The 17,952-nt window shown below is 40.4% G+C and overlaps 1 protein-coding gene across 5 annotated transcripts in view; it reads left to right on the top strand.

The window, feature by feature from the left end:
• LOC140336536 (rab GTPase-activating protein 1-like) overlaps positions 1-17,946 on the top strand; it is a 173,029-nt gene extending 155,083 nt beyond the window's left edge. For 3 of the 5 annotated variants that reach the window (XM_072419708.1, XM_072419710.1, XM_072419711.1), the window contains 2 exons: positions 8,825-8,917; positions 17,470-17,946. In XM_072419708.1, coding sequence (XP_072275809.1) covers positions 8,825-8,917; positions 17,470-17,706 — 330 coding nt within the window. In that variant the 3' untranslated portion in view covers positions 17,707-17,946. Of the gene's footprint in view, positions 1-8,824; positions 8,918-11,397; positions 11,595-17,469 lie in introns of those variants that run through there. The other 2 variants (XM_072419709.1, XM_072419712.1) reach the window with 1 other exon arrangement.
• The last annotated feature ends 6 nt before the right edge of the window (positions 17,947-17,952 follow it).

Below are 17,952 nucleotides of genomic sequence, written 5' to 3'. Positions count from 1 at the left end.
GTGTGTACAGCGCTCGTCGTCCATCCTGGCGGATTCATGAACAGTGAGCGATCGTAATGAAAGTGAAGGGGAGAGAGCCCAGCAGGGTGCCGCTCCATCGTTCTCCCTTCTCCTTAAAGCTGAACATTGCTGTATGTACATTGCTCGTTCATGCATCGTGCAGTCTTTTGTCACTAGAAAGGAACGTTAAAGATTGTTTTCAACGACAAATATTGCACGTGTGTACCCAGTCTTACTTGCCCCTGTTGCTATAGAACTAGGTGATCAAGGTTCATAAAGCATGGAAGCCAGAATGGCAGCTTTCATCCCTGGCTTTTCAGTGGGGTATTTTGCTGCACAGGCAGAAGGAATGTAGTAAATACTCTAATTTAATCCATTGAATGAATTTAATAATCTATTCTAATATTTCTTCACAGCATTTTTGTGTTTTAGTTTTTTATAGCATTATTTTTTTTTTGGAATGGGGTGAAAGGCTTGATGTATTAAGCATACTTTGCATTTAAGTGCAAGGTCTCCTGTGAAAAGCTTTAACACGAAAAACACAAAGCACTGAACTGTTACAGTGTTCTTCCCCAGACCCTTTTAGCTGGGCACACCACCCAGCACTTTTCGGCAACCACCCGGCTGTTTTTGGGTGGTTACTGATGAGTTGGGTCACAATTAGCAGGCTTCCACCCGCCTAGAATTTCTTCCCACCCAGCTTACAAAAATCTCTGGGTTGAGCACCGAGTCATATTCATGTGGTGTGCTATAACTTGAATTTATTTGCAATTAATTAAAATGAGCATTAGAACTTGTTTAGAACATTGCACTTACAGCGGGTGATAACATCTGTAGTAATGTGCATGGTACATTTGGCATTGTGTAGGCGGTGTTACTAGGGTTAGGCAACCTCTTGTATACCAGCAATGGTAGAGGTATGAGTCAAACCTGGCTTCCTAACTTGGTTTACAAGACACGCTGACCTTTCACAAAGGCAACAAGCCTATACTGCTATAAGGTTACAAGAACACAGCCTACCTTTAAACCTCATGGGATGACCCAATCTCTAGTGATTTAGCAGCATGGCTCATAGGTGTAGCAGCTGTGGTCATCTTCTATTCTAGTGATGAATACATTATTATATTTCCTTTTGTTAGTAGTAGTATAAGCAGTAGACTTTTGTGGTTTGTGGGCATTTGCATGAATAATATCTCATAAATAAGAAGGACGTTGGGGTTCCTGTTTTGCACCAAGAAGCTTAGCTATACTCCTAGGAGTAAAACAAAAAACTAGTTCTTATTAGTTGCTTATTCTGTATTTCTAGCACAGTTGTAGGGGTCAGTGGCAGGTCCTTTGTAACAGATCGTCCTATAGCCTTCATATAAAACTTCATATAACAACACTTAGATCCTTATGGCTCGCTCTGTGCTGCATTTCTATGGCAACATTAAGTGGAACCAGAATGAAGTCTATAATAGAAGGTGTACTGTGACATATTTAACAAAACAATTCCGTCTCAAATAACTTTTCATTATGTGGTAAATGAGCCTTTTCAGCTGTATGGATAATTGTTGAGCTGTAACATTCATTAGTTTTTGTTATGAATTAATTATGACTCAACGGCATATATTAAAAAGATCTTTTAAGCAAACGAGCGGTTGCTCATAGCAACCCTACAGATAATTAGATATGTATTCAGTAAAAATGAGTAATGCCTCCGATTTTCTTTAACCAGTAATATGGAAAATCTTTTTTCCATAATTAGCGGAAATAGTTTTCTGTAAGAAATATATAAATGTTAAGAAGACAACAGAGCTCATTCTAGTTAACCCTGTAGATTTCTTTAAACACTTGAATATTATTATTATTACACAGTATTTATATAGCGCTGATATATTACACAGCGCTGTACAAAGACCATAGTCATGTCACTAGCTGGTCATCACAGGAGCTCACGATCTAATGTGATTCTAAATGCACAAAATAAACTTGTATATTAATATTTATACGATATAGTAATGTTTGGACTGAGCTACTGAGTTTTTACATCCAGCACTAGAAATAAAATCTTCTCCTAGTAGCCAACTGCACCAAAATATGGCAGCCCCCTCTCTTGGCCTTGGACATTGGCGAGCTTTCAGAAATCATGAAAGTTCACTGGGCTCTGCATGTGGACACCGGTGTGTATACATGACCTAGAGGTTCAAAACTGAAAAACAATAATCCTTCCTGGGGAAAAAAAGCTTGCCTTGGACATGTTCCTGGAAGTTTGGACACTCTGAGCTTTTTCTGTTGTGTATGACTCCAGATTTTCATGTCTTTGTTCTTCAAAATGCCAGTCCTGCACAAATACACCTTTGTTTTTTATAGTCTCCCATGGTTTATCCTGAAGCAAGCATAGTGCAGGGAGCCTGGGCATGCAACTGATCCACTTTTAATTAGCATGTAGTAAGATCAAATTGCAATATTCTGCTCAGAAGAAAGCCAGATATGCGGGAGGTAAGGCAAGAAACAGGACGCCATTGTGTATGTAGTGTTACCTATCTGTGATAAGTGTGCTCAGGGAGGGGAAGCTGGCTGATAAATAATTAGGGTGCAGGTAATGTTATCCAATCTGGCAGAGATATGGAATGCATCAATACAGCCTGTGAGCTACTAGTAACCCGTGTATGTAGATGGCATTACTGGCGTTTTGCAATTCTTACAATAGCCACAGACATTATTTATAAAAAAAAATGTTTTGTTTCCCAAAAATGTGCAAATATCAGTCAGCACTGAAGTGTAATAAATATGTGCTACGTACCAGATCTCTCAGGCACAACTGATTTTGCATGCCATAATTCTGCTATACTTTACTTAAGGGTATGAAAATTTCAAGCAAGAGCTTTAAAGTCATTTGCATTTTAAAGCTTGTATCCATGCAGGCAAAAATATACAACCCACCTCCATCTTCCTCCCCCTTGCTTCTCAGGCTTGAACCTGTTATAGTGGTACTTCCTCCTAAAGGGTCACCTGTTTTTTTTGTTTTAGTACTCCTCTTAAGATGAAGTATTAAGGTATTTAATCTGATTCAATCATTCTCATATTCTATCTTCATTTGAGAATTTTAACCATTATATTTTGTGATGAACATCCAAAGGAAATGTGAATTTTAATTATGTCTGCTTTTATCTCTTTGGGAATTATGATTTGCTGTAATGTGTGACTTGCTATTTATTTTGGTGCACCGGATTACAAAAACGTGCAGGGAAGTTTTGTTTGTTGTGGTGCATTGGCAACCCATTGTGAGTTAACAGCTTGTCTTAACACAACAACCTGCGATTTACTAAAAGAAAGCAAACTGTTCAATGTCCCATTTTAGACAAAGAGCAGAATGTATTTACATGTCCCCTTAGATGCCCTTGCACCTCAGTTAGTATTTGGAACCCCTTTCACACTACATTGATACAAAAGATGGTGTCTCCACCCCATTGTCTAGGTTTATTAGCTGCTCTTTGTGTTGCTTGGTGTTCTTGTGTGACCTTCCCATGAAGAACTCTTCAGTAATGTGTCCTTAACCAGCCCGGATCCCTAAACAAGGAAAAAGAAGAAAGATCATCTAGCACAGAGCTTTCCTAGAGATTACATTCAGCTGAGCTTTCCTTGGAGATTAAACGAGGAGTTGTCTCCCCCTAATTGTCTCTGCTGCCGCCTTCGCTTTCAGCCCGCAAGCAGCCGATTTAGCAGAGATCTGCAGTGTTCTGTTGCTAGGAAGCTGCTAAAACACAAATCCTCCCTAAAGCCCTTTATAGAATGACAGTGCTGAAATAGTTCCTTAATTCTCAGAGAATTATTGGAAACATGGAAGATTATTTGGAAATGATTATGTGAAGCAGAGGGAGGAAGAGAGAGAAGTGGGTATGATGATACATTCATAGAACAGATTTCAGTGCCTTCAGCTTGGCAATGTCTAAGTATCTGTGCCCACTGCCAGGAGCCATATGGGACTAGAGCCCTATTGACCTGCTGTGTGTGCCCTGGATAGATATTGCTTTTTATTGTATTTTACATATTTATAAAATACTATTTGCTTGTCTGAAAAAAACTCACAATTTTGGGCATGACAGGTTCACCACATTCATTGGTCATTACAGAGCAATCAAATGAAAATCCATGAATGTCTCATTATCAGGAAACACTGCAACTGTGTCCCATAGCGCAGCACGGTGGCTCAGGGGTTAGTAATCCAGCCTTTGCAGAGCTAGGTCCCATGTTCGAATCTCGGCCAGGACACTGTTTGCAGGTTCTCCCCGTGTCTGCGTGGGTTTCCTCCGGGTACCCCGGTTTTCTCCCACATTCCAAAAACATGCAGTGAGCTTAATTGGCTTCCCCCTTAAATTGACCTTAGATTATATTATTGACATATGACTATGGTAGGGACATTAGATTGTGAGCTCCTTTGAGGGACAGTTAGTGACACGACTATGGACTTTGTACAGCGCTGCGTAATATGATGGCCCTATATAAATACTGTGTAATAATAATAATAACTGTGCCTATTAGGTTTATCCTAAAATGAGACCACAGCCTTACAAATATTCAGGGTTTTGATATAAAATGGGGCCCTTGGCAAATAGAATGCGGGGGGCAAAAAAAAAAAGCACGGCATTCCAGTTTCCTGCACTCTTGCTGTCCTGTTATTTGTGACCATGGGAATGGTGGGGGGTCTGGGTTATTGCCCAGCTTTCCCTAACCTACAACAGACCCGGTATATATTTTAAGTTAGAAGTGTAGCACAGTTACCAGAAGAAATTACAGTGCTCCCCTTAAATTTTCCATCATCCAAATTTTTCAGCTTTCGTTCTTCAAGCATTAGGGCTGATGGCTTTATTGGTCCAATTATCTAAGTTCAGCAACTATTTCATGGACAGTAATGTTGGCTCAGAGATGGCACATTCATATAAACCATGCTGCCTGTATAATTTTTGGCTTTGTTCACACACGTCTGACCAGATCAACCCTGTGCAGTCCCATCAATTGGGTAGAGGTGTTCATGGTGCCTTTGGATTTGATTAATGATTGCTATTGCTGGTATTTATGTGCTGTGCAGTCCTTTTTCTGCATGCCAAGTACTCTGTATAATGCAGGGGCATGAAGACCAGGGATAGGCAACATCTTAGAATGATAAAGGCTTTGCATAATTAAACTGGATAGTGAAATAATTGGGCCTCCAGTGTGGGTTTTTATTTAGGGCATCCTTCTGTGTCATGCCAGGATTGCGGGTCCCCTTTGTAGGTGTATGGAGATGTGCACAGCTATTATCCGGTTCATTGCATCTTCATAAATACTCACTTGTAAAATGCATTCTAATGAGCTTTCATAGCCAGGAAAGATATAATTAATCGTATGTACAGGATGTGGTTGATGCTTTGGAGGCCTGCAATCAGGAGATGACAGGGAGGAGAGGTTCCATTGATTGTTGCATTTGAATACATTAAATAATAGTGCAAATGTGGCTGGAAAAGGGTTAACAGGACCATCCCTTATCTGATCCGGCCACATTGCTGGGTTCCGGGCTGGGTGAGCCGTATTGGCTCCCATTTGAGGTTGGCAGTGAAATGAACAAGGCTTTCTTTTTTACTTTCACTGGAATCTAGGTCAGGCCACCAATATCTGGCTGCTGAAAGGCACCATCTGGGTAAAGCTACTTAATGAGTCCTAGTGCAAAGAGCAAAGATCTGTGGAGCCATCAGATGGTGATTTTTCAGTCTAGTACAAAAGGATTTTCTATAATATTGTATTTTGTGCAACTTAGAAGAATGATCATTCTGCCAACACTTGTGTTCTGAGAGGAGACATTTCCTATTTCAGTCATTGACTTGGACTTTCCTCTAGTACAGGGGTGTCCAAACTTTTTGCAAAGAGGGCCAGATTTGGTGAGGTGAAAAATATGTGGGGGCCGACCATTCAGCACATACTCAGGATTAGTGTAGGTGTGGTCTGCGCGGGTCCTGCAAAGCACACGCCCACCAGGGTGACATGAGGGATTTCCTATGCACAGAGTCGAGTGTCAATGCGGGCTCCATACAGACTACACTCTTGGAATCAGAGTGGGCCTGGTCCCACACAGCACACGCCCACTATAATGATGTTGGGCATTCTCTGTGCCAGAAGCTGCGGGCCGGTGGAAATCCAAACATGGACCGCACTTGGCCCCCAGGCTGGACTTCGGAAATGCCTGCTGTAGTATGTGCAGTCATTGTACAGAGATCTTCAGTTCTATTTAAAGACTCAAATTATAGGAAGTCATGGAAAGGTTGGTGTTCAGGATTTCTTCTGTCTTGGGATGTGAACAAGTTTAATATGAGTGTTGAATGCCTGTGTCTCTTGATTCACACCATGGCTCCATCCAGTGGCCCCCAATAATGTGTCCTATAGTGACATATGGGTCAGAAGATGAAATCATATCACATGGTGGGGGACACAACCATCCGACTTTCCCAAAAGTGTCAAATGCTAAAGAGTATGGCAGAGCTGAAACAGAAGGATGGTAAGAGACATAAAGAGAGGAGTATACCTTTCCTTCTGTAAAGGGGTTGCAAATTAGATTTAATTTAAGAATGGCAAGGTTGCTTTAAAATAGAGAAAACCAGAGACCCGGCCTGTTGCTTGCTGGGGTAGAAACGTATGTGGGTTTTGGTGGATATGATTACAGGAACAACTCATATATGATTTGCAGCAGTGGTTTGACATATGGGGGGGCACAAGGTGGAAATAATAACTTGGTTTGTATATGACGGTGCAGAGGTCATACACGAGGAAGATGTGAGTCACCGAAAACTGTTTTAAATGACAGAACTATTCTTTTTTACATCCTCCACAATTGTGAGCTACTGTATATATAGTATATATGTTTTAAATTCCTCTTTATTGATTATTTACTCCTGCATGCAGTTTGTAATTTTATAAGTACATAGAAGAATCGTGCATGCTGTGCTTCCTACCAATGCTGCACCATGATCATCAGTTTAGTTCTCTCTTCCTATACAAGTAACTTGGTCAACTTTGACCTGTATGGATTCATTGGACATCATATGTTTACTTTGAGCTCTGTAGTCATTTAACACGCACACAGATAAGTCATAACATGGATACATATTATCAGCAAAATATGGCAGAAAGAGAATAGTGTCAGAACTGGTGTTCATATAATAATCATTGCTCAGAATATTTAATATTTCAATGATTATTATTATTAAACTGGATTTATATAGCACCAACATATTACTCAGCGTTGTACATTAAATAGGGGTTGCAAATGACAGACAAATACAGACAGTGACACAGAAGGAAGAGAGGACCCTGCCCAAAAGAGCTTACAAAGTGATCGTTTCCATATAATGTATTGATGTTTGTAATCTTGTCTGGTCAGTTGCCAAAGCTAAGCATTAAAAAGTTTGGCGACCACTCCAACCCAAGTACAACATTGTCAGGTGCCCCTATATCTGCAGGATAGCATTGTGTAACTATTGTAGTGAAGTTCCATTGTAATTCATCAAGAAGTGATGGAAAACATTTTACAATGCCAACAGGTGCAATGGATAGTTTGCATTATAAATTGTGGTGCTTGGGGGGTTTGTCCCATACATTTTATCCTCATCGTACCTTTTCTGTTATTATTTTTATCCTTTCATTAACAAGGAATTTGCAAGCGGTCACAAGACTCCTGTGCCCTATAAATGAATGGCTCAGCTTGGGTTTGGCTAATTAAATCTCAGCTGTAGATTAGCTGTAACAATGTGCTATTGTATAGCCGCATGAGATGAAATCTGAGGAATTTCGGAAACCAAAAAAAATTTAATAATCTTAATGATAAAATGTTTGCAGCAAAATTCAGCACTTTTAAGCAGTCAGTTGAGTTCTTCATTGTAAAGGTGAAAACAAGTTCTATTTTAAAGAATGGGGATAAAATGTGAATGTCATATAATCGTATATTTGCTGCTACACACGGGCAGAGGGCTGCAATGTACAGACTGTAGATAAAGCCACAGTCATACTTGGATTTCTTTATATACAGCAGCCTTTCTCAGCCACTTTACCCCACTGCAACATTTAATGTTAAGATCACATTAAAGAATATCCCTTTTATCATTGTGGTCTGAATCCAATCTTTATAGACCGGTAAAGAGATCATTGGGGTCATGCTGGTGGCCCTGCCAGGTGGCAGCAGGTCTTACACTTTGCATTGGGGAACAGCTCAAAAAATTTAAATGCAAAACCATTTACATTAAGGATACATTTAACAATAAAATAAAGTTTACCAATCAGCCAAAATGATTTCTTAGTGAAAACACTCTGCTAGCCTAGTACCATAATGCTGTAGGGAGATGATATATATTGAGAGGTTTGTAGATAATACCTAGATAGTTGTGCGTGGGAGTAAACCTGTAGCTCCTGCTGGATTTTACGGCTGTTTAAATGGCTTTCAGATGCGGGTTTGCTTGTTTCACAACCTTTAATGCCCTATACTCGGGAATGTGCACATTTTACAAGCTGTACAGCTGACATTCCTTGATGACGCATCTTGATAAAATTGCATTGCAGGGTGTATGCTTGTTTCCTCAGACATATAGCAGTATAAGGAATGACAGCAATGGTTGCAGAGCTACCAACTCCCCTCCTGCAGTTACTATGGCTGGGCACAGGTGTGCTGTGTTATCAGGTGGATGATTCTGCCATCTGGTGGACAAAATGATCACTGCATCTCTTCACTAGGTTTAATTTTCAAAAGCAAGCAAGAACTCCTCTAATGACAAGTTGGTAACAAAGCATTTAAACAATATTATTTGTTTCTATTTTTCAGGTGCCTACAAAGAAGTTGAAAAAGTATGAGAAAGAATATCTGGCGATGAGAGAGAGTCAGTTGCAACAGGAAGATCCAATAGAGAGATACAAGGTAGGGAAATGCATTAAATCTACACATTTTTGGAGCAGCATGCACCATCTGTAATGCACCCATGACACTCCGTTCATATTCAGCTTGTTGTGTGCTCATGCTAAAGCAGACACCTTATTGGTTTGTATGTTACAGTATCCCAACCCTGGGAAAATCCTAGGACACCCCTAAAAAATAAAGACAGCTGGCCAGCATGCAAACTTTTATTAATAGTACTAAAAGCTCAGATTTGCCAATTCATTCATTCAAAATGCTTTATAAGGTGAATTAGTTCTGAATTCTTGATGACTTTAAGTACCTTTGCAGCAACTGTCTCTCACAAGCTTTTCTGTTTTAAAAAATGTGCTTCAATTTTTGGTCTGATGTATGAAATCTTTATACTGCACACAAGCTTTTTACTTTTTATTTGGTTGAGTGGATTTCAGTAACGGTGTTTGAGGGTTTTCCATTGTTAAACTACATAATGTCTGTACCAACCTGGCATAGCATTGTGCCATACCAGACAACCTCTACCTGCTTTGTGTCCAGGTTTAGTTGTCAGGCTGACACATGGATATAGCTGAACAGGAGTAAGTCAGGTAATTCCATCTTCAGGTGGTCTCTCTAATTGCATTGTGTCTGTTAATGATTGGGACAAGTAGGGCAATGACTTTGCTTAAAACATTATAGCCTACAGCAGCCCATTTATCAATGCAGCGCAATCTAAAATCTGGTGGCCCTGAGCTACAACAATTTGTACACAATAATTGCGGTCTGCATTGTTTTATTTATTTGGTATCACTGCTTTCATAATGTATGCACAAACCCCTGTGTGTATAGCATGAACAATGTGTGCAGCAATCCTCTGCAGTATTCTCCCCAGAAATAAGCTGGGTGGGAAGAAGCTGTAGGCAGGTGAAGGCCCCAGTATTGTAACCCAACTTTCCAGTAACCACCAAAAGCATCTGGGTGTTGAAACCCATAAAAATTGGCTAGAGAGAATGCTATGAATGCATATTGTTCTTTGTGATTATGTACCAGTCTGCACTGTGGTTCTATAATAAATTATACCAGTCTGTAATGTGAACTGTAATACCTTAAAGCAAAGCTTAGGTCAGAGAAACAGGTTTGCGTTATTTTGATACCCCTTTTCAGCATATACTTACCTTTCATTCCCGGCCACTCCATTCAGAATGATATCATGAAGGAAATACCTGAACTTCCAGGTATGGAGTAATCTATGATTTCCTCCATGTGACCCTGCTGAGTCAATCAGAGCTGTCACATGGAGAGTCCACACCTCCGCTGTAAGCTGCATCTCCACCGACTTGTAGCTTATGGTGGCAGTAAAAGGATGGTAAGTATATGATTAAAGGGAGGGATACATTTTTCTTGCATTGTCAAAGCTCAAAATCACTATATATTCAAAAAAGTCTCAGTAGCTGTTTTGTGTTCTCGGCCAGTCTTGGCAATGTCAGGCATGGCGGCTCCATCTTGATCTTTTAGAACAGATAAAAATAAATATAAACCCAGACCAAGCTCAGGAGGGCCAGGGATTGAGAAGGCTATGAGTGGCCCGAGGGTCACCATTTGTATTACAGGATTGAAACTCTCAGGTGTTCAGATCTTTAGGCAGACAAGTGTTGTCAATTGTGAAAAACATAGCAGTGATTCCAGCTGGAATACCAGGAGTGATATTGGTGCACATACACCAGATCCACTCATTGTTCTGCCTTTAGGTGATTCACTGGTCATTATCAAGTTAGTCATTCTGTGGTGTATAGCGGCAGGATTGGTAACATTTCTGACTGTCTTGGGATATGTTTGTTGTTTGGGTACATTTTTTCTAGCGAGGTGTTTCCTAACTACCACTATGAACTGGTGGTATAACAAATTGTGGTAGGAAGGTCATATGGTTCTGTGATACAACTTCTGACTTTAACTTCAGATAATAAAGTGCTCATAAAATTGTTGATCTCTATAATGGAGCTCGGTGTGTTGCTTGTGTTGTTCCATATTTCCTTCTTTTCTATGGTGCATTTCCCTTGTATTACACCACAATGAGGTCTTTGTGCAGCCAGGCCAAGGCCTCATTGTTAATGGTCTGCTTGGCATGACTGCAATTAGCTGTCCACCCTGCCATGGCAAACAGACCAAAGAGCATTTTATTTAATTTAGCTAAACAGATTTAGATGCTCTAATCATCCCTCTAATTATTTGTTTTAAAGATAATTTAGGGTAATTTTGGGATCAAAGCATTTTAAAGTTCAGCAATTGACTATAAAGCTTTCTTTGTTTTACTTGATAAGTAATGGGTTAAAAATTCTTGATTACTGGTTTTAAATGCTAGTGATACACATTGGGGCAGACATTTTGCACATGGCCTATGCCCGATATATTCTGTATTCAGCAGATTACTGAATGGGCCTGCAAAATGGCTGCCTCCAATGTATGGAGATGGCGGGTGCAGGTAAACAGTTAAAATATCCCTTTTCTTTCAGTTTTTCCTTGTAAGTCCGACCTTCCCTCTCTACGCTATGTGACTGGGCTCCTGACTGATCATTCTGTGTTCTGCACTTTCATGGGCTCCTTCACACAATCGCCGAAGGAGAACATGTGGTAAACTGTGACTGACCTGTCTCCTTGAAATGCCTTAGTGTTATGTAAAATATTTGTAAATAAAGTTTTTATATCCGCATGCTCTATTTTGTTCCTTCCGATAGCTGTGTTGTGCTATACAAATGTAAACGGGCGACTTATGGGATTGTGTATGTTCGGTGGCCTGTTTATTAGGTACACTTCTCCAAGGCTAGGAAAGACACGTTTTTATTAAGCACGGATTCAGTAAGGTGCAAGAAACCTCCCTCACAGGCCACCCTGTTTTCACATTTCAACACCCAGTTCCCACAGTCATGGCAGCCACAAATACTGGGTTAAAGTAAATGACAAGATCCCTAATCTGCATTCAGGTAGATGCCGCAATAAAAGTAGAATGGCTGGCAGTCAGCCCATAGATCACTCAGCACCCCACCTCAAATAAACGCAACACAGCATCACATAAAGTGCTTTATTATCCCTTTTAAGCTTTTATTTAACAGTAAATAGAATTAGAAGCATTAATTGAGCGTTCTGCAACACCGGAAGCAACACAGCTCAAACATTGGTATATGTACACACAAGTGGAACGTTGGGTATCCTCAGCCAGCAGTGATCAGAGACTGCCAGCAATACAACGAGAGTAATGTGGCCAACAAGTCTCTAAAACATAAAGCAAAGGAAATGCCAACTGCTGACACTGTTATTAATTAATTAATAATTATTCCCAGAAGGCCTTCATATACTTTACAAGAGGAGCACTACATAGTACCAAATGTTAGAATATATACCCTTACCATTTTCAACCTAACATTTCATATAACCCAACTTGTTTATAGTGGTAGAAAATAAAAAACATTTTTTATTGTTTTATAGGCATCACAGCTTTTGTAATTGGTATTTATACGAAATGTATTAGGCTCCATAACCTCTATTTGAAAGCCAATTCCTTTAATTCTTTGAAATGTTATTTTTTTTTTCCACTTCCACAAATCATGTATATGGGTTTCATGGAAATACGTACACACGTCATTTGATTCTGGTCTGAATATTTTCAGGGCTGATATCAGACTCTGGCGTGTGTACAGCCCTTGTCTGACAATGTTCATGGATCCATCCTGGCGGATCCTGGAACGAGAAATGACTTCAATACAAGCGAATAGGAGAAAGCGCAGCGGGGTGCCGCTCGTTCATTCTCCCCCCTCCCCTCTTCATAGAGAAGAGCGGCGCTGTATGTACAACACTCGCTCATGCATCGTGCAGTCTTTTGTCGTTGGAAAGGATCGTGAAAGAAAGACAAAAGTCTAACGTGTGTACGTAGCCTTATTTGAGTGCCATTACAGAGGCAGCTCTGGACCCCATAACAAACTTTCACATCAACTACAACATAAACAACAATATAAACCTATTTGTCAGTCCATCAGCAACTTTATTCCTTGGATCTGTCAGGAGGCAGTGATGGATATAGGTGGGACCTAAGTGTTTGAGTTTGTGAGGATTGTCCCTTAGAATAGGACAAAGTTGGAGAGAAGTTTTCAATATCTTGCCATGTTTGATGCTTCTCGCTCTAAGGCACAAAAACCACAAATGTGGCCTGAAATCCACTTGTCCCGGAGTGCACCAAAGCCTGAGAAAGAATGCGAAGTCCCAGCGGCTTGGAGAACATTGCAGCTATTACACCTGATACAAGATCCCTTCCTGCTTCTGGCGGGGCTGTACATGTTACAACCTGGAGCTCTGCAGTTGTTGTCTGGCAAGGTTTGCTGTGAGATCTGGAGCTTTCTGTATGGACAAGCCTGATAAATACGGCAGAAGCTTCAATGTTATCTGCCTAGACAGCTCTGTATTCTGCCATGAGGAAGTAGCAGAGCTGGTGACCTCCTCCCTGCTTCCATCCTCACACACCTCACCCTTCTCTCCTCATTCTATGCTTGGTGTCTTATTAGGCTGTGACCGTCCTGTGAGTCGGCCGAGGAGGTAAGTCCTTGCTGCTTCTGTTCTTGTCATATGTCTGCAGCAGTGAATAAGGTGTCAGCTTAGCAATGGAGGAAAAGCTTATATTACCCAGTCTGTGAGTCTCCAGCTTGCTGTGCTTATGATGGCTTGTATTGAAGTGTCATGCATGGTGTTAGAGAGGCCGCTTTCGGCTTACTAGTTTTGTGGAATAAAGACTGAGTTGTTGTGATTAGGTTTGCTCCAGGTTGCTTTGTGTTTGCATTGTGCAATTTTTTCAGCACATGCTATCATAAACATGTACGGTACATGACTTCTATGAGCACAAGTTGATACAATGCATAACTCCAATGAAAACTAGGGCTCATGGTATACTTGGATTGATCCGCATTAAACACATAGGTCCAAGATGGTCCTCATAACTCGCTCAATATATACCCTGTGACTTCTTCTCTTCCTTAAGGATTTAAATGGCAATATTTTGCCACCAACGTCACCTGTTTGCATTAATTTAGTTTTATTTCTGTTGTTCTTATCCTAGTGATGAGTTCCCCCATTTAACCTGATTAAAGGTCACTGTTGGGGTCCCTGGGAGACAGAAGGAACCACCGGGGTTAGTCAGCTATATGGTAACCACCAAAAAGTATTAAGCAGTGATAGTTTATTATTACATAATTACATAGTAAGTCAGGTTGAAAAAAGACACAAGTCTATCAAGTTCAACCACTAGGTAAATAAACATATGCCAGATAAACATTGATGTCCTAATAAAAGCCAACGGATCTCTGTCCAGTGCTGCACAAGTAAAAGAATGGCTGATTGGAACATGTATCACCACAATAACGTCCAGCTATTCCAGGGTACATTTGGCCCCAAGTTTAAATGCCTGAGGGAAGTGATTGAATTGCCTCTAGCAAACGAATGTCCCCTTTGTGTTTCAACTGTAGTACAGGAAAATAGGGAGGCAACATGAAAACATTGTGGGAAGCAGCAGTTTCATTTTAAAGGCAATTTAAAGCCCAGATTGCCTAAAATACTTGCCCATTGTAACCCAAATTCAGCAGTTTCCTTTTCCCCAGTATACACAGGTTTGCCTTGCATGGCTTTCATTAGGACTTATTATTGGGTATTTCCAATATATATAGTAAATGTTTCAATAAAATGGATGTTTTGCAATGTGCTGGGCAGAGCAGAGCTTGGTGTAAGCTGCCTTAGCATCAGATGTATCAGATGTGAGAACTTATATTGAATATATATTTCTGTGTATAAAGAGCTGCAAATGTTAGATGGATGACAGTCTACTTGTATTACAGCTGGGCTGTTTGGGGTATAGATTATTGCAATCAGAATTCTGTGTATCTGCTGCCTAATATACAGCTTTGTAGATTAAGCTAAGATTTATATTATGGCTACTTATCAGTGTTCAATATTAATAATTAATGAAAAGCCCTGTGTGCTGTGTACATTGTGCCACATCCTAGCTTGTAATTCTTGGTGGATTGATATTATTCTAATACTGGGAGGTGGTTACAGGTGACATACTAGGTAAATGTAAAGTCATCCAGTCCAACCAGTATGTAAGCTATGCTGTGCCACGCAGGAAGGGTGAGAGGTGACGCTGCTTTCATGTTACCTGTCCTAGGTGACCTTTTCATGAAGAATTTCCAAATACCTTCCGGAGAGCTGACATTCCGCTCTTCTGGTTCTCATTGGCACAATTATAGTTACAGGCAGATGGTGGTAGAGTATGAACTTGACATTACAGACCCAGATAAAAAGAGTATCTTTACAATACAAGGACATCCAACATTTTAGGTAATCAGCTAAAAGTGGCCACTGGGTGGAAGGGAAGTTGTGTTCATTTTGTGATCACAGACATGGGCAAACTTGGATTGTCTGAGCATTTGTTTAGCGTTTTATGTCCGTAAAAGAGTAAAACAAGGTAGATGTCGCTGGTCATCCAAGGGACTTCTTTGATACCCACAGACAAAAGGGTTGCTATGTGAGGCTGTGTATTATAGGCATCAATCAGCCATTACTGCACCATCATCTCTTGGTGTGTGATGAGAATGAATGTTTTATTGGGACAGAGACGGAGATCAGAGGAGATGGTGGATCCTGGCAGCCTCTGTTATCCATGGGAATAAGAACATGGACAGGTTACTCACCTGCTTCAGCCACTTTTCTCCCAAGTAGTGGAATCTGAGACCTTTATATGGTGATTATCACATGATCCAGGTGAAATGGGTAGATTAGGTGACTGTCATCTTGGCTTGTATACCCACAGAATGTCAGCCTCCGTTCTCTGTATATTATAGGCTGACCTGATGTACTGTTGTATGTGCCATGGCTCACCTTGGTTCTTTTAGAAATACAATTATAGATGTTCAGTTTAGTAAATTCATTGATGACCAAATGTAAGTATTACTGTGGAATGTTTCTCTAAATAATCCCTATCATTATACATAAGGAATTGTTCTATTCAATAAGGAGCACAGTGTAAATGCAAAGTGCAGCGCCTGCAGCAATCAAAGTTTCTTTGACTCCAACTAGTACAATAAAAAGTTTGTGTTGCAGTTGTGTATTCCTGCTTTGTCCATTGAATAGGTCTTGTTGGTAGAATTTCCCCATGGCTGCCCTGCTATGATCTATGTAAAACACAGGAAGACAGTTGTGTTTATTTCTGGTAAATGCTGGGAAGCAAAGCATATCGCAACATATTCAGCAATTCAGTTTCCTGCACAGCAGCAAGTCAGGAAATAGCTGAGCCTTCGCCGAAATGTAGAACCACTCGCTGCTAATCAGCAAGGAAATACGCAACTGAAAAATAGTGAGCATCCAGTTAGCAGACGTGAAGCAAAGTCACCTGTGCTAGACACATAAAGACTGTAAGTACGGATCTGATGGCCTGAAATACGGCCAGTGAGGGACTACAATGCACCAGCTTGATTTGTAATTATTTGACTTAATTTACAATAATTCTTACTATAGAACCCACAGCAATGTTGTGGGAATAATTGAGCAAGGGGGTTCAATCGTTGGATGTATGTGATAGAAGCTGCTTTTTGTCTCTGGCTTTCATGTCATTTTACGTCTCTGCTGAACAAAGTGCCCTGGGCCAGCTGCTCCATGCTTGTGAATTTCCTCTTCACTTGCAGCTTCCTCCTGCACGGTGTTGTTGCGCTGCTAGGACCGGCTCCATAAATGTGGCAAGCTTGTTGTTCGATGTAATCCATGTCATTACCCCCGGCTGGTAGTAAACTACAACTCCCAGCATGGCTGTCAGAGGATTGTGGGACTTGTAGTTCCTTATTAGCTGCTCGGGATGTTTGTGAGTACTTCAGATTTTCCTATAACCAGTCCAGATTGTTCAGAACTCTTTTTTCAAATTGCTTGAAAGTAAAAGTATTGTCCATAGTAACCAATCGTATTCTTTTATTTTCTAATATTTATCAGAACGTTTAAAAATTGAGCCTCTCCATCTACATGGAAGCTGTGCAATGCCAGTTATTAATAGGGTTTACATAATAAATCTCCCCAAAATATGACAAATGCAACTGCTGAATCCCTCATAAGTAGCCATCTTCTGCAGATCTCCATTTGTGTGTCTATGGGCTTGTGTTTGCATTAGATGGGTTTTACATTTTCATAGGTGATAGGAAGGACTGGATTCCAGTCTGTGTATCTATTGGGCTTCAGAAGACTTGAGAATCAAAAGGAAAAAGGCCATTGACGAGGACTCGGGTTTATTACAAATAGATTCTTGTTTCAATAGGATAACAATGAAAGGTAGTGATCTGCTCATACAATACGATGGTGAACATTTTATATTCAGGTAGGAAAAGTCATTTATTACAGATTGATTGATAATAGCAGCCATTGGTGTGGATTTCTGGACTGGTGTAGGAAGTTCTGGCTCTGTATTGTGTTTAAATGTTTTATTTTCTCAGTGGTTTATATTGTTGCCAAGCTTTCATAGTTTGTATTTGTGTCACTTACCCTGTCGTCATCTTCTTCCCTCTCAGAGAGAGAACCGACGACTGCAGGAGACCAGCATGAGGCTGGAGCAGGAGAACGATGACCTGGCACATGAATTGGTCACCAGTAAGATTGCTCTGCGCAATGACCTGGATCAGGTAAGTTCACAATGTCACAACAATAAATTTATTTATCATTTCAAGCCTCTGTCAGCAATAGTGACCTTAGTACAAATCTCCAGCCGTAACAACATAATGATTTCTGCTCTTATCAATACTTTGTAGAGAAGAGGCTTTTGTTGCTGTAAAAGCACAGAATTGTTGGCCAGCTCAGGCAGAATATCAGGAGGGATGATCATGCGACTTCTGTAACTGAGGAAATTTCATAAAGCCTCTGATATGATAGAAGTAACAAGTTAACCCTTTACACTGAACATTTACCCCAGGATAAGACACTTCATGTATTACAGGAAGGCTCTCCAGGTCAAGTCTTTACCATAGGTACTTTACAGTGAGAACTCACATACAAAG

The sequence above is a fragment of the Pyxicephalus adspersus genome, chromosome 8 (genome assembly GCF_032062135.1).
Source record: "Pyxicephalus adspersus chromosome 8, UCB_Pads_2.0, whole genome shotgun sequence".
Taxonomy (NCBI): Eukaryota; Metazoa; Chordata; class Amphibia; order Anura; family Pyxicephalidae; genus Pyxicephalus; species Pyxicephalus adspersus.
Note: the sequence above shows the minus strand (reverse complement) of the source record. Positions and strands in the feature narration are given on the sequence as shown.